The 23,440-nt window shown below is 24.7% G+C and overlaps 1 protein-coding gene across 2 annotated transcripts in view; it reads left to right on the forward strand.

Annotated features, from left to right (window-relative positions):
• Positions 1 to 350: 350 nt before the first annotated feature.
• Positions 351 to 23,440, forward strand: part of LOC127283725 (sphingomyelin phosphodiesterase) — a 55,895-nt gene continuing 32,805 nt past the window's right edge. For both annotated transcript variants that reach the window (XM_051308778.1, XM_051308779.1), the window contains exons 1-2: positions 351 to 692; positions 21,175 to 21,277. In XM_051308778.1, the coding sequence (XP_051164735.1) occupies positions 21,202 to 21,277 (76 nt within the window). In that variant the 5' untranslated portion in view covers positions 351 to 692; positions 21,175 to 21,201. The remainder of the gene's footprint in view (positions 693 to 21,174; positions 21,278 to 23,440) is intronic.

Raw genomic sequence — 23,440 nt, forward strand, 5'->3', positions numbered from 1 at the left:
TTGGACAGACTGAATGAATAAATGAATACGGAAATTATTATAGTTAATTTTATAAATTATATGGTTTTCAGTGTTTATTATTATTATTATTATTATTATTATTTAAAATATCTTTCAAATCAAATATCATAGGGGGGGGGGGCGGGGGTTGAAGTTTAAAAATGCTTTTTACGAATATATGGAAAAGTTATTTTTAAATATAGAGTTAAAAAAAAAAAGAGCTGAAGTTGAAATTCTTTTAAAAGAAAAGCAGTTTAATAGTTTCTTACAACTTTCGTCGAGTTGGGAGTGAGGATTGGTCACACCACTGACGACGGGTCCGAGAAATCAAATACGAAGCGAAGCGCTGTTTTGAATCAGTATAAGTCTGTGCTTCACAGAGATAGGATAAGAAATTATATTTATTTTATTTTATTTTTTTTTTTAGTTTTATTTTTGACATTCTCTCGACAATTTTTTGATAAAACCACGTGATCAAAAGTGCGGCACACGATTCAATATAATTCGAACGCGAGTGAATAATAATTAATCCCGCCAAATGTCAACTTACTGCTCCTTTCGATTATCATCAATATTTTTGTGTGTTATTAATTATTTTTTTTCTGTGAAAGTGATTTGAAAAAAAAAAAATTTTTTTTCCCCGTTTTATAGCATCAATCTATGTGGCGCTTTTTCTTTAGACATTTTATCACGTGAGTTTTATATTTTTATATTATAATTTTTATTAATCATTTTTTTTTAATTTTTGATAGTTATTATTTTTTTTTTTTTGTTAAAATTACATTTTTCTTTAATAAATTGTTATTATTATCGATATCATCATGTTAATTATTACAATAATAATAATTATTATTATTGTTATTATTTCTATAATAAATTAATATGAAATTGGTATATTTATGATATGATTTTTTAAATTTGATTTACTTTAAAGTATTTTATTTAAATAGAATTTTAATTTAAGAAAAATTTTCTTTTCTGACTGTAATGTCCGTGAGTTAATATATCAATTGACAAAAGGCTTGAAATGAAAATTGCTCATGGAATGATTAAAGTTTGTTCATTTGCAGTACATACAGTTTAAATATATACTGAATGAAATTGAAGGCTAAATTTTTTTTACATTCTTAGGATTTCAACACAGTTTGACATTCATTATAAATATAAACTTTCATTGTGTATTATAAGAAAAGCTAATAAAAAAAAATTATATATAAATATACACAAAATTGTTAAATTGACCAAAAGAAAAAAATGTTTTTTTAATTAATTAAAATTTTCAAATACTTCTTTTTTTATACATGTATTCTGAATTATTTTTTTACAAATTTACATTTTTATACAAATTTTTTTATAGTAATATTTTTATTATCAATTTATCTTCTTTATTAAATTATATATATGCATATATGGTATGTATAATTATAAAAGAAATATTAAAATTATTTTAAATGTTCTAAAAACTTTATTTGCACTAGTTTTCAATGTTTTTTTTTTATGAAACTTATTTTTATTTTCATTTTCTTTGTGATATTATTATTATTATTGCATATTGTATATATTATATTATACACAATATATTTAAGAACATACATACATTCTTATTAATTCAACTCTAATTTATACCAATTTAAAACTGGCGTGTTGTTCCCTCGTCAATTATTATACATTTATTTATTATTATTTAAGCAATAAAAAAATCATAATTGCAATAATATTAGAAAAAATTCTTGTGGTCTTTGTTTAACTATAAAAATTCTTAGTGCCAAAATGATGAAACGACATAAAAATTAATTAATTTTTAATGTTTCATAAACAAAGAAAATTTTTTTCTTAATTGGTAATAAATCTTATTATTATCATCATTTTATTATTTATATTTATAATAAATAATTTTAATAAATTACTTAATTTTTAGAGTTTCATAAATAAATTAAAAAAATTTTTTAGTTGGAAATAAGTTGTAACATATACTTTGTATTATAAAATTATTTATTATAATTAAAAATTATTTTGTTTATTGTTTTTATGTTCTATAAACTTTAACATATTTTTATAATTATTGAAAATGGTTTTGTTTATTGTTTTCATGTTTTGTTTACATTATACACAGGTCATATAAATACGGGCCTAAAGTAATGTTTTTTTTAAAATGAAAGTGTTATCATAAGTGCAATGGCATAAAAACACTGGATACAGCTAAAAAAAATATATACCTATCATATTCTGATAAGAATATAATGTAATATAGATATATCTATATAATTTGTTTTTAATGGTAAAACAAGCACATTTCCGGAAAATCGAGATTATTTCTATACGCAATTGTTTTTAATTGAATTAATAAAAAAAATTGAAATTGGTAACTTTTTTATAACTGAGAAAATTTGTTTATAATATATATATATATATATATATATGATGTAAATTTTTTTACTCAATTGCAATGGGGCAAAATTTATACTATGATGCGTGTAATGTGCTACTGCAAGCTATTAAGTATACATAATATTGCTTAGTAAAGTTAATTGTAGTAATGAAATTTTATAAACTCAGATTGCAGAGAAAATTATAATGCATTTATACACATTGACTTTGCGGGTATATAATAGTCACACAAAACGCAAGAGAAAAACAAAAAATAATATAAGAATAAAATATGAAAAAAAAATTTTTTTAATTTTTTAAAAAAAATTATTATTATTATTATTTTAAAATTTATAATTCAAACACATAAACTCACGTATTACATTTAGATAGACTACGAGATTTTAAATTTAAAAAAAAATTGTAATACTATTGTAATTGTAATTGCTATTTGCGAAATACAACAAAATAACAATGAAAATAACGATGATAATAAACAACAAAGACAAATACTATAACAATAACAACAACAACAACAACAACAACAATGATAAGAACGACTATAACAATACGTCATCTGGGGGGAAGAGTGTACCAAATTCAGATCAACGATGAAGATTGTGCTTTTTCGTGCAAGCTTTAAAACCATGCATGTTCTGACGAACGGTGAAGAAAATACCTTTTCAGAAATGCAAAAATTTGTTTATTTGTTTATGGTTGGCAGTACAATGACGAAAAGTTGGTCATTGAATTTGAATATTTTTAAAAATACTTTTTATTATGAAATTATTAATTTTTCATTATTTTTAAAAATTAATTTAAAATTTTTCAGTAAAATAATGAAAAAAAAAAATAATGAAAAATTAATCATTTCATAATAAAGATTATTTTTAAAAATATTTAAATTCAATTAGGGTCAGTTGGGGTAAATGGGGACAAGAGGTTTTGGAGCTTAATTTACAGTTTTAAAATTAAGTTCAACGTCAATATTTTAACCTCAGATCACCTGCAAGAGGTTTTGAGTATTGCCAAGCTTTTATCTTGACAATTGGCAGCAAGATAAAAAAAGTTATCGCTCAATGCATAAAAACTTGAAAATCAAAGTCAAACTGTTTCAGTATTTTGTCGAGAATTTCAAAGAAAACAGACTTAAAAATCATACCAAATTTTTTTCTTATTCCTTATGACTCCTATAACAGAAATTCATTTGAATTTTTGATTTTTGTCAATTTGGTTAATAATGGCAAGCTGTCTCCATTTACCCTGAGTTTTCGAATTTTTGGGGTAAATGGGGACAGCTTGTCATTATTAGCCAAATTAATAAAAATCAAAAATTCAAGTGAATTTATGTTATGGGAGTCATAAGGAATAAGAAAAAAATTTGGTATGATTTTTAAGTTTGTTTTTTTTTCAAATGCGAGACAAAATACTGAAATGAAAAAAAATAAAAAAAATTCAATTCGTTCAACTATTATATATCTACCACAAATTTTTTTCAAGTTTTTTCATCCCTTAAAATAGTAATATACTTTAGGAAACTTTTTTTTTAAACTTTCTTAGAAACTATGCTGTTGTCCCCATTTACCCCAAATTTTATGAAATTTTCTAAAATTTGGGGTAAATGGGGACAGTCAGTTTCATGCATTTAAAGCTTATCTAAATTTTTTTCTGCTGCATAAAATTAATCCTGGAAACGTAAATAACAACTTAAAAAAAATATAAACCCGCAAATATTACCTTTTAAAGGAAGAAACTTACGTGATTTGTAAAAAATAGCGATTTTGTCCCCATTTATCCCAATTGACCCTACCAACTTCTCGTAATTGTATATTGACAACTTAAAACAAAGAAATAAATTTTCGCATTTCTGAAAAGGTATTTTTTTTCACTTTTCATCCGAACAGACATAGTTTTCGCCGCTTGCACGAAAAGGCACGCAGTTTTGATCGTTGATCTGAGATGACACACTCTTCCCCCATGCGACGAGTAACAATAAGATAAGAATAAAAAAAAAATTATAAAATAAAAATTACAACAAAAATATAAATAAGGGTCAGTCCACTGACTTTTGTCTAATAGTGGTTGCGACAAAATTTTAAAAAAATCTAGTTTTAATATATATGTGAAACTCGATGATTCCCTGAGTTCATTAACCATAATATTATGGCAAAAATTTTATTCCCTTTAAAAATATTAAATATCAAAAGTAGGAGGTTCACAATGTGATTTTGTAACCTTAAATTTTTCAATTTTTTTAAAAACGCTATTATTAAAAAACTATTAAAAATTAGATGTTGGAACTCACCAAAAACATAAATCACTTTATTCTGCACAGAGGAACGAAAGAATTATTGCAAAAATTTATTATTTTTGGATGATATACGATTTTAAAAAAAATTTTATTTAAGTATTCTCAGGATTTTTATTTACTTATAACTTTTTTGTCGGTGCTCCGAAAAAATTGAGGTTTTACACAAAGATTTTTTATAATATTCTTTACCTTCTATTAAAATCTTACGAAGGTGTTTTGCATCGTTTTGGAGATATTAATTTTCAAAATTTTTTATTTAAAAAGGTTAATTAAAAGACTTGAAGTTAACTAACCAAATTCAAACTGCTCCATTTTTTATAAAAATATATTAAAATGTAGCGATTTCAAATTGGTCAGTTAACTTCAAGTCTTTTAATTAACCTTTTTAAATAAAAAATTTTAAAAATTAATTTCTCCAAAACGAAGCAAAACACCTTCGTAAGATTTTAATAGAAGGTAAAGAATATTATAAAAAATCTTTGTGCAAAACCTCAATTTTTTCGGAGCACCGACAAAAAAGTTATAAGTAAATAAAAATCTTGAGAATATTTAGATAAAATTTTTTTTTATAATCGTATATCATCCAAAAATAATAAATTTTTGCAATAATTCTTTCGTTCCTCTGTGCAGAATAAAGTGATTTATGTTTTTGGTGAGTTCCAACATCTAATTTTTAATAGTTTTTTAATAATAGCGTTTTTAAAAAAATTGAAAAATTTATGGTTACAAAATCACATTGTGAACCTCCTACTTTTGATATTTAATATTTTTAAAGGGAATAAAATTTTTACCATAATATTATGGTTAATGAACTCAGGGAATCATCGAGTTTCACATATATATTAAAACTAGATTTTTTTAAAATTTGGTCGCAACCACTATTAGACGAAAGTCAGTGGACTAACCCATAAATATTTATAAAATAATTAAAATCAAGTATTAAAAATTAAAATAAGATGGAACGCTATTATAATTTTAATACCAAATTTGATTAAAAAAAAGAGGTACTTGAAGAATCAAATTTTTAGAAGGACACTTTTATATTTTGGAACTTTTTTTCGAGTATTATTTACAGTTCCATTCATCCATAAGGATAGATTGCAACTATATCCTTAACATGGATGGATGGCAATTGATGACGTCACGAAAAGAGAGAGAGAGAGCGCGCGTCCACTTAAAGTAGGTTACATGTCCAATGTGTTGAATTGAAGACGATCAGGTGATGGACGAAAGAACAGTTTTAAAGGGATTTCCATTTGACTTTTTTTTTTTTTATTAGGTTTCAGAAAAATCTTTTATATTTAAATATACATATTTTGAAAAATAACCAATTAATATAATGAATATCAATTTTATATTTATATAGAATATTTTGAATCAAATTTTTATAATCAGTTAACAAAATAGTATTTTTGGGTCGATCAATTTCTTAACTAGAAACTTATTCCTATTCCTGTCCACATACGAACAGGTCTTGTCTGTATACATCTCATCATCATCTGGGTCACATTCTTTAACAAAGAATTTTACTGCAGGATCCTCGCGCTTTCTTTAGCCCTCACTTTTGAAACGCATGTCCTTTTCTCCTCTTGAATAATAAATTGCTTTGTACACGATTCTTTGGCGAAAGTACGTATAATGTATATATAGGATATAAAAAACATGATTTGTGTTTCATTTTTAAATTTAGAATTAATCATTTTTTATTACTAATTTAGGGGAAAAAATTATTTATGTTGTATAATACAGCATAACATAATATGCAGAAACAAACTTGAACTCATTTTTAATGCACCTCCGCTAATTATTTTCAGACTTTTCCTGTGTATTTATGTTTAATTTAATTTTTATTTTTCCATACTAATGATTATATGAAAAATAAAAGGTTTTTAGACAGTAGCGCCATTAATTTTTTGTTTTACATTTATGCCTGTTCATGCGTTGTCAATTAATGCAATTATAATTGGTTGGTTTTCATTGTCTCCACTCGTCATTTGTCATAATTCTCGTCAACTACCGCACCCTGCTCTAGTAAAAATTTAGTGACTTTATTGTTAAAATTAAAAGTTACTGAATTTTTACTAGAGCAGGGTGCTGTAGTTGACGTGAGTTATGACAAATAGCGAGTGGGAACAATGGAAACCAACCAGATGATATTTTTAAACAAGCAGGGTTGGGAAGCAAGAACCTAAACATTTGGTCGTTTATCAAACTTTGATGAAATGGAAGGAAAAGGATAGCGATATCTTTCTATTTCTTCAGCACTCATGGTTTTCTGTTTTGCATTCTGCATTCGCGTCGTCATGGGACTTCACCCTGAGATAGTGTGACCGTATATACCCTAAGGCATTCTGTGGACTATATTTAATTATATTTTATTCTGAACATAGCCTAAACAGTTAATACAATTTTCGATAATTATTTTTGGACAATAGTTCAATACTACCCAACTTTGCTTTGGACGAACATATTTTAGGCTCTTACTTCCCAACTCTGTTTGTTTGCAAATGGTTGGTTTCCATTATTCTTATTTTTTGGACAATAGTTCAATACTACCCAACTTTGCTTTGGACGAACATATTTTAGGCTCTTACTTCCCAACTCTGTTTGTTTACAAATGGTTGGTTTCCATTATTCTTACTCGCCAAAATCCCCATTCGCCATTTGTCATAATTCTCGTCAACTACCGCACCCTGCTCTAGTAAAAATTGAGTAACTTTTAATTTTAACAATAAAGTCACTAAATTTTTACTAGAGCAGGGTGCGGTTGTTGAGCGAGACTTATGACAAATGGCGAGTGGGGATTTTAGCAAGTGGGGACAATGGATACCAAACATCTGTCAATTAGGTTGTTCAAGTTGGGTGGGGAGAAATCCAAAATGGCGATTAAGCGGTGTACAAACAAACATAAGAATTGTACAGGATGAAGTCGAATTTTTTTAATATAATCGTTTTTTTATTATTGCATTAAATAGGTAATTAAAATTAGAAACTAAAATCCTAATACACTTATGTTTTAAAATTTTATTTAAGCGAGATATTAAAAAAATTCGACTTCATCCTGTACATTTCTTACGTTTGTTTGTGCACCGCTTAATCGCCATTTTGGATTTCCCCCCACCCAACTTGAACAACCTAATTAAGATATTGTGTGACAGGAAATTATAATAATTGCATTAATTTACAACGCATGAAAAATATTTATCAAGTGCGTAATGTTTAAATTTTGTTCATTAATAATTAAATTATTCACCTAGTCATTTAAACTATAAAAAATTTCAAGTTCTGTGATTATGAACTTACCTTAAATAATGACATTTATACTTTGATACCAATATAGGTATCAAAATGTGATCCTAATTTCCGGAGCATTTCTAAAACATGATCCCAATATTTGTATCTAATTGATACCATATATAGAATCAAAAAGTTGCATTCCAAAATGGTACCATGAAATTAATAGTAGAATTTAAAAAAAAAATTGATTTCACATTTTCAGAAGTTTATTTTAATTACAGTAGGAATAAAAGCGAATATAATTATTGAAAATTAATTAATTTTTTGAAAATTTTATCTAATCTATTTGAGAAATTCCGTATATACATTTATATTGTACATATCTTGTTTATATGGATCGAATTTAAAGTAAAAACTGGGTATTCCCAATAGGCTTTCACTCACAATCAAGGTGATTTTCACGATCACCGCAATAAAGTGGGGATCCATTAATGTCACGTTCAATGTCCGACGTTTATCGTATGATATTTTCGTTTCGAGTTTACATATACCTATATTTTATGCAAATTTCTTGTACAATAATTCATATGCCTATTTAAATATTTTGAATATAATGTATATAAATTAATATTTTATAAATATAATTTTAAAATGCTTATAATGAATAATTACAAATAAATTTTGAGGATACATATAGGGTCATCACACAAATGATAGCTTTTTTGTAATCAGGGTAATTAATGATATTGATTTGTTTTATTAATCACATAAAAGTCATTGACTCTATATTATGATTGAGCTTTTATTATTAACACTATATTTGTTATTAATTAACATGTTAATACCTAGAGACTTTCTCTGATTCGAGCTAGGCGACTTGCGTCTTGGTGTAATATGTAATTTCCTGGTACCACGACACTTTCTTGTAAATAGTTAATGTTTGCGGTTTTTAAATTATTATTTAATGAATTTTATTATTATTGCTTATTGTTAGTCTTGTGAATTGCAAAACAGTTACATACTATCGGCAGAATATTTGTTTTTAATTTATATTTCATTTTACATATTAAAATTTATGAATTTGAAAAAATGAACTTCACAGAAATTTAAAAGGCATTAAAATTTATTATTTTAATACATTTTGGTATTAAAATAAGCAAAATTGAATTAAAATAATAAGCGTTGCAGCTTATTTTAATGCCTTTTAATTTTTTGTGTTATATTAACATTCATTTATTTTAATATATATATATATATAGGGGAATAGTGTCAGGGTTGAACACAGTTTTGGTTTTTTGTTTATACATATTTTGTTTAGATAAATTCAGTCAATTGTGGTATATGGGTGGAAAGATCTACAAAAGAGGAACACTTTTGCTGTGGACCGTAAATTGATTGGTCCAAAATTAAAAAAGTTCTAAACATTTAAAAAAAAAAATCTTGTCAGGGTTGGACTTTTCAGTCAGGGTTGGACACTTTTTGAAAATCGAAACGCATTATTGGTAAAAACGTAAAATAACATTTGTAATGTTTTTTATTCTTATTTTTTCATGTTTATCTTTACTTATTGTTTACAAATTGTAAAGCTTCAAGGGTTTAAAAAAGGAATGAACTGAAATTACAAAAAATAACGCTTTATTGTTCCAAATAACTCAATGAAATGATGAACAAAATTTATACAATTTAAGTATTATTTTTCTAATATCTTTGGCACAATTTTGCACTGAAATATCAATAAAATAAAATTTATTTGTATATTTATTTATAAATTGCGTCAAATTCATAATTAATATGGGTGTCTAACCCTAACTAGAAGCATCATTTTCGAATTGTGCTAACCATAACCAGACATGTGTCGCGATTCGATTTTTCACTTTTTTTCTTCTTAAATCATGTACCCCACAATACATTCAATAAGCTTACCTTGCCGAATTCTTGCTTTTTTTACACATTTTTTAGGTTTATTCACAAGTCAAACAAAACTTTTTTTGTCTCTTCGATTGCACCGAAGTCACAGGAGACGCTACTTTTGATTCTCCAAAAATGTAATGCCACAAAAAGTTAGGTTACACTACTAGAAGATTCGTCACGTATGCACACAGGTGGCGCTAGTGTTCTTATTTAAAAAAAGCCAAGTGTCCAACCCTGACAAGTGTCCAACCCTGACACTATTCCCCTATATATATATATAGTAAAAAAATATTTATTTGATAATAGTCAAGTAACCAATTATTTGAATAAAATAAATTTTTTTTTCAAATTTTAAAATAAATTTTGAGACTACTATTTGAAAATAAATTGTTAAAAAAATAACTTGCAAAAAATAGAATTACGACAATTTCAATAAAGTATTTAATTATTTCCGAAAGGAGACACGCTCAATAATCAAACTGAAAAGCAAAAGAATTCCGATTAGTAGCCTGAATAATTTTTATGTTGCGTAATAAATTATACGTAATATTTAAAAAAAGACACTAACTAAATTTTTATATATTTTTAAAAACAATCTATGTAATTAGTTTGTTGAAAAGAAAATTTTTTAAAAATTATAAAATTTATAAAATAAAAAATTTTTTTTTAAATAATATCGTTATAGTATATAATATATATTATAAATCTTTTTACATAACTAGTGTAAAATTGAAGTATTTCTGTTTATAAATATACTGTTGTGTCTTTATAATGCTACAATCAAACACTCGCATAGTTCAAATTAATTGCGTAATATAAATTGATAATTCACACTCTTATTAATTCCGATTTGTTTAACTGATGCAAAATTTCTTTTTAAATGCATAATATTGAAAAATATTTTAAAATTTCATAAAATATTTTTTTGTTTCTTCGTTTTAATAGATTTTATTTTATTTTCATAAACTACAAACAGATAAAACATTATTTGTCGGAAATAAAAACATTATGTGAATTAATGAAACTTTTAATTACATTCTTAAAACTTTTATTTAAACCAAATAATATTTATTTCAAACAAATAAATATTTTTATAATTTTGTGGAACAAATATATTTTTTTAATCTGTTTTTGCAAAAATTTTGACATTTATATATTATATAAAAATAAAATTAATAATTCTATGAGGCGTATGAATTTTCAATAAAATTCAACAGTTAAAATTTTCATTTTTTGAATTAGCATTTGACAAAATTTATTTTTAAACAAATTTTTACTTAACAGATTTTTTAGATACCGAGTTTTTGTTTGATAGAATTTTTATCATTTTGTTGGACATTTGCAATGTTTGACAAATGGAAATTCAACGTTTTAACAATTAGAAAAAAGAATTCTTAATTTAAATATAGAAATCTGATTGAAAGATTTTGTTTAATTTAACACAGTTTGTAAATTTTATTTTAATGTTATGGAAAATATCTATCACTTGTATTTAAAAATATTATTTATTTAAATATGTCAATTCGTTTGATTTAAACTTAAAGATTAGATGAGCCAAAAGGTTTGAACGTTCAAATGAACAAATTTTTTTTGCAACTTCTTTAAATACGAATTTTATTACAAAATATTGTTTTAAATATCTAAAAAGAAGTTATTAATTTAATATTTGTTTAATTTACTATTTTATTTTACATTGACATTATAATTTTTTAATAATTTATTGATTAAAAAAAATATTTTTTGTTAATTTGAACGTTCAGAACTTTTGGCTCATAAGATTAGTTTAGAATGGATACATGTAAATTTCCACTGGAAGTCAAGTAGAACGTCCGAAATATGACATATCTTTATATTATTGACATCTGCCTCACCCTGCTCTTCTCTATTCTAGTTCCCCGCCTTGTATCGAAAAAAGCTACCATTCCCTGCAAAGTGTCACAATTCAGATGCTCCATTGATTATTATTTTACATTTATTGTCAATAATATTTTGACCTGATTCTTAACATGAAAAATTATTTTTCCTACAATGACGAGAAGTTGATCATTGAATTTGAATATTTTTAATAATAATTTTTATTAAATTATTAATTTTTCATTATTTTTAAAAATTAATTTAAAATCTTTCAGTAAAATATGATCGAATTCGTTAAAATTATTTTACTAAAATTTTTTATTGTCTTTTTATTCTTATATGATTCAAAACTTTTAATATTCATTTGAAAAAAATCAAATATCTTTCATAAACATTTGTTTTTCTTTTAATAATATAAATTTTAACAAATTCTGTCATATTTTACTAAAAAGTTTTAAATTAATTTTTAAAAATAATGAAAAATTAATCATTTCATAATAAAAATGATTTTTAAAAATATTCAAATTCAATTGACAATCTAAAACAAAGAAACAAATTTTCGCACACTCTTACCCTCAGGCGACGAAATATGATAAACACTTATATTGAATTACAATTGAAATTAATATATCATACATCGTGTAATAATAATTTTTTTATTTTAAAACATTTCTCAAAGGTGTTTGTCTTTAAAAAAAAGAAATAATTATATAGAAGCAAAGTCTACGAGCAATTATGTTTTATAGTTATTAACATTAATCAGTGCTAAATATTAAGAATAATTGATACTTCCGGTTTTATTCTACACCTGTATATATAATATATATATATATATATATATATATATATATATATATATACGTGTTCCGATTTTCTTTTCACATAATTAGTGTTTTATGGTAAAAGAAATAAAGAAAGCTGCAATTTCCTTTATGATTAAATATATGTGATTGTAAATTCCATATATATATCGTTATCGATATATTATATATCAACTGGTTTACAATTTATAATTTCGATTTATTTACAATTGAAATTATTAAAAATTATTTTCAAATATTTGCATTTTATTATTTTTTATTGATAAATAAATTTTGTTTATTACAAAGAAGCATTTTTTTAAAAATAAATTTCAATTTTTTTATAAAAATTAATTTCAAACGAATCAACGAGAAATTTCCGGATATATCGAATCTGCGGAAGCTTCTCGGTAGATATACATCTGTAAATAAAGTGTGAAAATGAAAATGAAATCAGGACGTGCCTCAGTATGTCAATAGCCTCGGGTTAAATCTGCACAACAGCATCCATTCCCTATATGTATGAAAGTAAACTTTACAATTTACTATAAGGAAAATTATAAGGCTACTTATTAATTAAAAAAGAAAAATTTAACTTTATTTCGATTTACATTGTATTTTAATGTCTCACAGAGGAAGTATTTTATTTTTTCATTTTGAAACTTCTTTTGTAATTTATTTTTTAAAAGAATTTTTTTTTCACATTTTTCTCATTTTTTTGTACCCTTTTTCAAATTCATAAAATATTAATTATCATTTTAATTTCAAAAAACAAAAAAAGTGTATTCTCCATTTGAGAGGATTATCATTTTACATTGCTATAAGTCCAAAATAAAAAGGTTAGATTGTATTAGACAAATCATAATTTTATAAAAAAAAAAGCTTGTCTCTTTTTTTTAGAAAACTCTTAAATTAAGAGGAAAATATTAAAGTGCTTTTTTCCATTTTAAAACAAAATAGTCTACTTGGAAGTAGAATTTTTTTAATATTGTAAATCTTTTTTTTTGCATTACTCTTATTTTGCGAGTAAAAAATTTATAAAACGTATCTGAAAAAGAATTTTCCTTTTAATAAACGATTATATTATTTTTTTTTTAGGTCGCAGTGTATTTATCATTTTTGACTGACATAATCCGTTTCTTTTAAAACGGTATTTTATTAGGAATTTTTCTGAAAAAGATATTTTAAAAGGTTTTGATATTAAAAGAAGTTACTACTGGTATACTATATAATAGAGAGAAAGATGCTTATCAATAATTTTAACACAACAGCTGTCTATCTTTCTTTTTCTATTAAATATCAACATGGCGAGACGAAGCGAGTATCTTTCTCGTTAGGCTCGATGGGTCAAATAACGGTGTGCCACGTTATTCCACTTGCCGGTTTTACTCACTCCTTTTAATATATATTTCACGAATCGCATTTCGATACCAAACAAAAAAAAAAACCGTTGTCGAAGTTTTCAAAATAGATTTTAATTTTACTCTTGTTAAAGTATAAATTACATTTTATTCACAATTCCAATATAGAAACTAGTTTCATTTTTTTTTTTTTTTCATAAATTAGTATTTTTGTATAACAAAAATGTTTAATTTCGATAATTTAAAAAAAATGGAAAAAACTCAAAATTTAACGTAAAAGATGATTTTTTTTTTTTTGAAAATTAAATTTAAAAAAATTTTCAAAAATCCAGTTGATAAATTTAAAAACAAAAAATAGGTTTTTCTCGTCTTGGAACGTAGTATTTAAAAATAAATTTTGTTTAAAAATTTTTTTATTTTAAACAGTTTTTTAAATTGTTTTTTTGTACAATTTAATAAATGTTAAAAAAATAAAATATATCCTATATATTTTATATTAATAAAAAAAATAATCTAATAGTCCGTAAACATCTTAAATAAATAAAAAAAATACCTAATATATGTTTAATAAAATTTAATAAAAAAATAGTGTTCTTTATGTCGTATGTAAAATTTAAAAATTGTTTTATATTTTGCATACATTTCTGATTGTTAGTATAAAACTGTTGAGAAAAAAATGACAGTTGAAAAAAAAGTGAATTAATAAATTATTTAATTATGTAATAATTGAACAATTAAAGATTATAATAATTAATATTCTTTATTGAAAACAATAAGCCATTGTCATTAAAATTGTAAAGTCTCATTACACGTAATTATTATTTATAATAAATATAATTATTATTATTATTTAATTATTAGTTTAATAAATAATTATTATTAAATAACTTTTTTTCTAATTGATTGTCATTTTTTTCACAACGGTTTTATACTCAGAAATGTATGTGGAATGTCAAACAATTTTTAAATTTCATATAAGACATAAAGAACACATTTTTTTATTAATATTTTATAAATAAACAATTTAAAATACTATATTTAAAATAAAAAAAATTTTAAACAAAAATTCTTTTTACATACCACATTCCAAGATGAAGATAAAAACTATTATTTGTTTTAAGGCCAGGTCCAAATGAGGTAGCGTCATCTATATTGAAACTAAAATTTTGGAAAATTACCAACAGCCTTTTCTTGAAAACAAGAAGGTAAAATGCTTTTTTCTTTATGGATAATTGATTATCAGCAAGAAATACACCAGCTAAAACTTTTTTTGGGTTAAAATGATGAAAAAAATTTCATGTCAATAAATTAAATATGAGCACATTTTTCACAAAAACTGTAACAGTACTTTCTCAGAAATTACAATCAAAAATTCAATTTCCATTTGGAAAATTAATAAACTCTAAAAAATACACCACCTAAGATTTACCAATCACGAAAATAACAAAAAAAAAGTTTTTTAAATATTTAACATATTGATACTGTTTTACTGATTGTGACAGCCCTTTGGTAGATTATATATTTCAGGTGGTTAGTAACAGCGCCAATCTCCTCCTTTCGTCAAAAACGCGAAACATCTGGTGACATATATAACCTGCAAAACGGCTGTCATAATTAGTAAAATATGTTATGTTAAAAAACTTTTTTTTGTTATTTTCGTGATTGATAAATCTTAGGTGGTGTATTTTTTAGCGTTTATTAATTTTCAAAATGGAAATTGCATTTTTGATTGTAATTTCTGAGAAAGTACTGTTACAGTTTTTGTGAAAAAAGTGCTCATATTTAATTTATTGACATGAAATTTTTTTCATCATTTTAACCCAAAAAAAGTTTTAGCTGGTGTATTTCTTGCTGATAATCAATTATCCATAAAGAAAAAAGCATTTTACCTTCTTGTTTTCAAGAAAAGGCTGTTGGTAATTTTCCAAAATTTTAGTTTCAATATAGATGGCGCTGCCTCATTTGGACCTGGCCTTAAAATTTGTTAACTGGATTTCGAAAAAAAATATATTTTTTTTTTATTTATGGGAAATAAAAATTTTTATTATTTATAATATAGGATGTATTCCACGCCAAAGTGTAAGTCCAACTGCAATTGTAACTCCGATTTTTTTGACATTTTTTTCTCTTTTAGTACTAATTGAGACTATGGAGTTATGGAATTTTGAAAATTGGACAATTTTTATGACTTTTAATTTTTGAATGCTCATAACTTCCTTAAAAATGCATCAATTTTAAAAGTCTTTTTTTCAAAATGTGTGTTTTTAAACGTACTTTTCAACAAAAAAATCGAAATTTTTTTTTAAACGATACTACTATCAAATTTTTGAGTTTTAATGATAAAAAGTCATTTTTCTCATTTGACGTAGTGATCGATTTTTTTAAAAATTTTTTCAAAAAAATACTTTTTTAACGAAACTTTTAAGCCAAGCCCGATAATGGGGAAACAATTTTTACAATATTTTCGGAATTTTTTAAAATTTTTTAAATTTTGAATTTTTTAACAATTTTTGAATTTTGAATTTTTTAAAAATATTTTTGGTTTTTTTTTATACTACGTACTTTTATGTATTTTGATGCGCTGATTACGAAAATCATAGTGACAATACCCAAAACTTTGATTTTTATGGTGAAAACCATCAGAGAAAATTATAAGGTATTAAAATAAACTGCAGCTCTTATTATTTTAATGCCTTCTAATTTTCTGTGATAAAAAAGTCCCAAAATTTATGGTTTTTTTTTCGTTTATTGGGTAAAATATGCAAAATTAAAAAAAATGCATAAGATAGAAAAAATGCATTTTAATGAGATCTATAACTTTTGTTTGAAAGTTTTTTTTAATTTTGCATATTTTACCCAATAAACGAAAAAAAACCATTAATTTTGGACTTTTTTATGGTTTTCAACATAAAAATAAAATTTTTGGGTATTGTCACTATGATTTTCGTAATCAGCGCATCAAAGTACATAAAAGTACGTAGTATAAAAAAACCAAAAATATTTTTCAAAAATTCAAAAATTTTTGAAAAATTCCGAAAATATTGTAAAAATTGTTTCCCCAAAATCGTAGCTAGGCTTAACAGTTTCGTAAAAAAAAGTAGTTTTTTTGAAAAAATTTTGAAAAAAATCGATCAGTACGTCAAATGAGAAAAATGACTTTTTATCATTAAAACTCAAAAATTTGATAGTAATATCGTTTTAAAAAAAAAATTGATTTTTTTTTGAAATGTACGTTTAAAAACACACATTTTGAGAAAAAGACTTTTAAAATTGATGCATTTTTAAGGAAGTTATGAGCATTCAAAAATTAAAAGTCATGAAAATTTTCCAATTTTCAAAATTCCATAACTCGAAAACGGCTTGCTAAAAAAATTTGAAAAAATTCATGGAAGCTAGTCTCAGTTAGTACTAAAAGAAAAAAAAATCGGAGATGCAATTGCAGATGGACTTACACTTTGGCGTGGAATACATCATAGACAACAAATTTTTTTCATCTAATACTTATTTTCATAAACTTATTTTGACTACAGTAGAAGTAAAAAAATGATTTGAAATTATAATTACTTTTTGAAAATTTTAGATGATCCGTTTGAGAAATTCTATAAACGTCGGTGAACTTCACAACGCTTATATGATCAACGATGGAGAAGAAAAAATATTTTTCTATGCAAATTATTATTTTTAATAATAATTTAATAATAATAAAAATAAGTTTTTGAAAAAAAAATTTGTAAAGAAAAAATAAGTTATTATTTTTTAAATGGAAAATATTTTTTTTTCAATCGTTGATCATAAACGTTGTGTACTTCACCGTCATAATTTTGACCCTTATTTCTTTGCATTAAATTTACGAAAATATAAACAAATTTTAAAGCGAAATAAAAGTAAAATATATTATATTATATATATTTGAGTTGTCGTGTGGACTACTCCGCAATATATACAATATATGTGACAATATAAGAAAACTTTGAAGGAAAATAGAAATTTTGTTAATACTTGTAATTATTGAAAGATATATACTATTCTTCAATGAAAGTATATATTTATAGATGTCATGATGATTCTCCATTGTATAATTTATAAATTATAATATAAACACTGCCGGCGTTGAATAATATTTAATGTCGTTATCGAGTGCGTCCTCATTTTCCACTTAAGCGAAACGACTTTATTATTATGAATTATTATTTCTTTCTTCTCAAGGAGAAAGAGAGGGAATTGAAAACGGTAATTATTGCCCTAAATAACAAGAAACTATGTAGTCGAAAATAAACTTTTTATTTGTTTGTTTACAAAATATTAAATATTCAAATTATTTTAATTTTTATCACTAAGAAAATGATATGTCGTTTAATTCAAAAATACATTTTTGTTGATAAAATAGATTTTATTTAAATATAAATTTCAGTTTGATTCAAAGTTAATATATTCTTGATAAGTTAAATATATTAAGTTTAAATAAAAAATAATTTATCTAGTACATTATTTTATTTGCATTATATTGTGCACTTTGAATAAAAATACCGTAAACTTAATACATACAGAATAAATTTTAACTTAAAATAATCTCCAAATGATATACGAAAAATAATTTTTTAGGTTAAGAATCATGTCAAAATTTTATTGTGCAAATAACTATATAATAATCATTGGAATATACGAATTGTGACACTTTGCAGGGAATGGTAGCTTTTTTTCAATACAAAGTGGGCAACTAGAATAGAGAAAAGCAGGGTGGAGCAGGTGTCAAAAATATAAAGATATGGCATATTTCGGACGTTCAAACATATATTATAATTTTTATCAATTACAGCGAATGCGCCAATTACGGCGCGTTCATAAAAAATAACTATTAGTGCGATTCCAAGTGAGATTTTGACTTTTTCGGAGTAGGTTAACCGATTGCAATGAAACTTTGGAATTTTGTTATATATAGTAAGACTAATCTTTAACGTAAATTTCAGCCTAAAATATTTGTTAGTTTACGAGATTTGCAATAATAGCAAAAAATTTAAAACTGCTATATCTTCCGTTCTAATAAACGGATTGAGGTCTACTTTTTTTTAAAATGTCAAGGAAAATGAGAGGAATAAATCTCTTTCAGAACATTTTTTTATAATTTTACAACTAAAAAAATTATTAAATAATAATTGAATAACTTTCGCGCGACTAACTAAAATTCAATCACTTAAACGCTAAAATGATCTTACCTGTGTTTTCTTTAATGTTCCAAAGGATTTTTATTGTAAATGTAAGTTTAACTTAAGAAATTTTATTAATTTATTAGTATAAACAATTGAGATTTCTGCTAGTTGACGTGCAGACGACATTGCGCACGCAGCATTCTCACATAGCCAACTGACGTGATTCGTGGACTAAATTGGCTATGTGAGAATGCTGCGTGCGCAATGTCGTCTGCACGTCAACTAGCAGAAATCTCAATTGTTTATACTAATAAATTAATAAAATTTCTTAAGTTAAACTTACATTTACAATAAAAATCCTTTGGAACATTAAAGAAAACACAGGTAAGATCATTTTAGCGTTTAAGTGATTGAATTTTAGTTAGTCGCGCGAAAGTTATTCAATTATTATTTAATAATTTTTTTAGTTGTAAAATTATAAAAAAATGTTCTGAAAGAGATTTATTCCTCTCATTTTCCTTGACATTTTAAAAAAAAGTAGACCTCAATCCGTTTATTAGAACGGAAGATATAGCAGTTTTAAATTTTTTGCTATTATTGCAAATCTCGTAAACTAACAAATATTTTAGGCTGAAATTTGCGTTAAAGATTAGTCTTACTATATATAACAAAATTCCAAAGTTTCATTGCAATCGGTTAACCTACTCCGAAAAAGTCAAAATCTCACTTGGAATCGCACATTATTATCATTATATTTTATATAATTGTTGCAAAATGATTTAAAAAATCTTATTTTTATCTTTTTTTGATACAATTACTAATAAAGTTGCCTTGTAAACAATTATTAATTTAATTATTTGAGATAAAATTTTTTTGAATTGACTTTCTACAATAGAAATGTGGAATTTTCTATTTCAAAAGTGTTTTGACTCGAATCGCGCCGTAATTACTGCATTTAGGGTCAGTTGGGGTAAATGGGGACAAGAGGTTTTGGAGCTTAATTGACAGTTTTAAAATTAAGTTCAACGTCAATATTTTAACCTCAGATCATCTGCAAGAGGTTTTGAGTATTGCCAAGCTTTTATCTTGACAATTGGCAGCAAGATAAAAAAAGTTATCGCTCAATGTATAAAAACTTGAAAATCAAAGTCAAACTGTTTCAGTATTTTCTCGAGCATTTGAAAGAAAACAGACTTAAAAATCATACCAAATTTTTTTCTTATTCGTTATGACTCTCATAACAGAAATTCACTTGAATTTTTGATTTTTATCAATTTGGTTAATAATGACAAGCTGTTCCCATTTACCCTGAGTTTTCGAATTTTTGGGGTAAATGGGGACAGCTTGTCATTATTAGCCAAATTGACAAAAATCAAAAATTCAAGTGAATTTATGTTATGGAAGTCATAAGGAATAAGAAAAAAATTTGGTATGATTTTTAAGTCTGTTTTTTTTAAATGCGAGACAAACACACTAAAAAAGAAATCTTGATTTCAGCCTATTTTTGAGGCTGAATTTAAGGTGTAAACGGAGTTAGACCAATTAAAAAAGGACAGACTTATGCAAAATATATGGGCTTAATTTAAGGTGTAAACGGTTTAAGACTTTGTTTTTACTGCGAAATACTGAAATAAAAAAAAAAATTCAAATTCGTTCAACTATTATTATATCTACTACAAATTTTTTTCAAGTTTTTTCATCCCGTAATACAGTAATATACTTAAGGAAACTTTTTTCTTAAAACTTTCTTAGAAACTATGCTGTCCCTATTTACTCCAAATTTTATGAAATTTTCTAAATTTTGGGGTAAATGGGGACAATATTACCTTTTAAAGGAAGAAACTTACGTAATTTGTGAAAAATAGCGATTTTGTCCCCATTTACCCCAACTGACCCTACCCTATATTAAAATATGTTATATAAGATCCTGATAAATTGTCCTGATGTATTTGTGTGTGTGTGTGTGGATCTTGAATGTCAAGGTGATATCAAGCGAGAATATTCTTGTGACATTCAGGCGATATCATAATGTCCGCTTCATAGGGACATTCCACGGTGATAAACTGGCTACGTGGTTTATGGACGGCCCCTTAGTCATTTTTATTTAATCAAGGACACTATTGTTATAGTAATATATTTATTTACGTTGTAAAAATGTTTTTAACATTCTACTTTCTGTGTTACAGGTGACAACACCAAAGAATCAAAATAGTATGCCAAAACAAAAATGGATATTAATAAGCGCCGCCTGTATATTTTTCATTATCACACATTCGTGGACGGTCCTCGGTAAGTTTGATTTAATAATAAATATTTTCTATATTTTCAAAAGACAGTAATTTTTTTTTATCTATATAATTTTAAATCTTAACTCAAATGGAGAATAACACAGAAAGTGAGTCAATGTCCAATTATTTTGGTTATACCAATCAATTGCCTATGATTTTGCTTAGAAATATTTCTTTCATTTATCTTAAACATTTACTAATTACTGTATATATATATATATATTTTATTTCAACTTCTCACAGCAATTTTCTTCAGTGTTTCATATACCTTGAGTTTGTCTTAAATATCCCGAGTCGAAATTTTTCCCTCTTTTCACCCTCGATTTTCTCAGCCTCTTTTCAGCCTGAAATCATGCGCTTATTTCCAAATCTGCATGTTTAGAGGTTGAAAAGAGGTCTTGGAATTTTTTCTTAATTTGAATTTTTCGAAGTATTATTCCTCCTAAAAGTTTTATAGTATTACGACAAAAACCAATAAATATATCTTCACTGCCGTGTTATGGAAAAACACAGTAACTGCAGGAAAATCGAAAAATGAGTTTTTTATATCGTTGTAATCGTTGAAAAAAGCTGCATCTGTTAATGCAAAGCATCTTTAAAAATTATTAACGTAATTAATAATTTTAATAATAATAAATTAAGAATTTTATAAATTTTGTACAATTTGCAATATATAGTTTGTAATATATAATATAATACATTATAATTAATATGTAGTTATTTTTTATTTTATTCAGAATAATGATAATAATAATTATTATTTTTTTATTGATAAATAATATCAGACTTTATTGAAATACAAAACTTTTAAGAAAAATATGACTCATGAAAAATAAATTTCTTTCTAAAATTTATTAATATAACTATAAAATTGCAGTATGAGTATTTAATAAAGCATTTCTTAATCTGTAAAATAAAAATTATAATAATTATGACAAAGAGATGCATTAAAGTCTTTTTGTTTGTTTAATAAATGCATATATAATTCTGGTAGGGTCAACCGGGGTAAATCCGAACGCTTCTAGTAAGTTTCAACAATAACATAAGTTTTTTCTTTAAAAAAAAAATACTTCCGGTATTCTGGTGCATGAAGTTGTTACTTTACTTCCATAGAACAATTTTATGGGGTAGCAAAAATTTTTGATAAATTACAATCGCAGGAAACTTAGCGTTCGTATTTACCTCGATACTTTGCAACTTTCCTAAAATACCAGGGTAAATACGAACGCCACTGTATTTCAGAAAAATCGTAGGGAAAATAAATTTAAAGTATTGCAATCAAACATCAAACAGGTTAAAAATTAAAATGCATTACACAATTAAAACCTTCAATAACTTTATCAAATCATAACGGATTTTTGCAAAACTTGGTACAGAAAGTATTTTGGAGTGATTGAATGTAAATACAAAAATAAAAGTCAAATTTTTTAAATTCAAAATGGCGGACTTTCCTAAAACTTATTTTTAAAAATGATCAAATTTGCTAACTCCAAATTCGTAATCAGCGACCCTGAAACCCCCCGAGTAACAATTTTCGAGCGAATCCAATGAATTATTTAATTCTCGTCCGACATTTTGAATTTTGAAAAACTGACTTCAAATTGGTAATTAGCGACCCCAAAAACCGTAGAATACCAAATTTTATTAAGATCCTGAAAAACTTTTTTCAACAAACCATTTGGCAAAAAAATTGAAACACTCCTTCGAGAGAACAGAGATTAAGTTTCTGCTTATTAATTACTAACGAGGATACGTATAGAAAGAAAAACTTTTTTCTATGTACTTTTATAATGTTAAAATAATAGTGTAATGAAATAAAAACAATTTTGTGTGGCTCTGATGTAAAAAAAAATTATTGAAAATACCGTTCGGATTTACCCCGGTTTTCCAATTTTCCTGGGTAAATACGAACGGTCTGATATTATTAATAAAATTTTACAGAAGGCAAAAATGAAAAATAGTTTCTGTTCTAGTATTCATGACAAACAATTATAAATAATAAAATGAATTTTTAGCTTCTTTTTCTTCAAATACGAGACAAAATACTGAAAGAGTGTCATCTTTGATTTTCAATCTTTTTTGCAATACTCGTTATCTTTGTTTATGCTGTTGCTAATTAACAAACGAAAAATGGGATAATACTTAGAATCTCTTGAAGAGGATC

The sequence above is a fragment of the Leptopilina boulardi genome, unplaced genomic scaffold, assembly GCF_019393585.1.
Source record: "Leptopilina boulardi isolate dan_hultmark-lab unplaced genomic scaffold, ZJU_Lbou_2.1 LbouV2_310, whole genome shotgun sequence".
Classification (NCBI taxonomy): Eukaryota; Metazoa; Arthropoda; class Insecta; order Hymenoptera; family Figitidae; genus Leptopilina; species Leptopilina boulardi.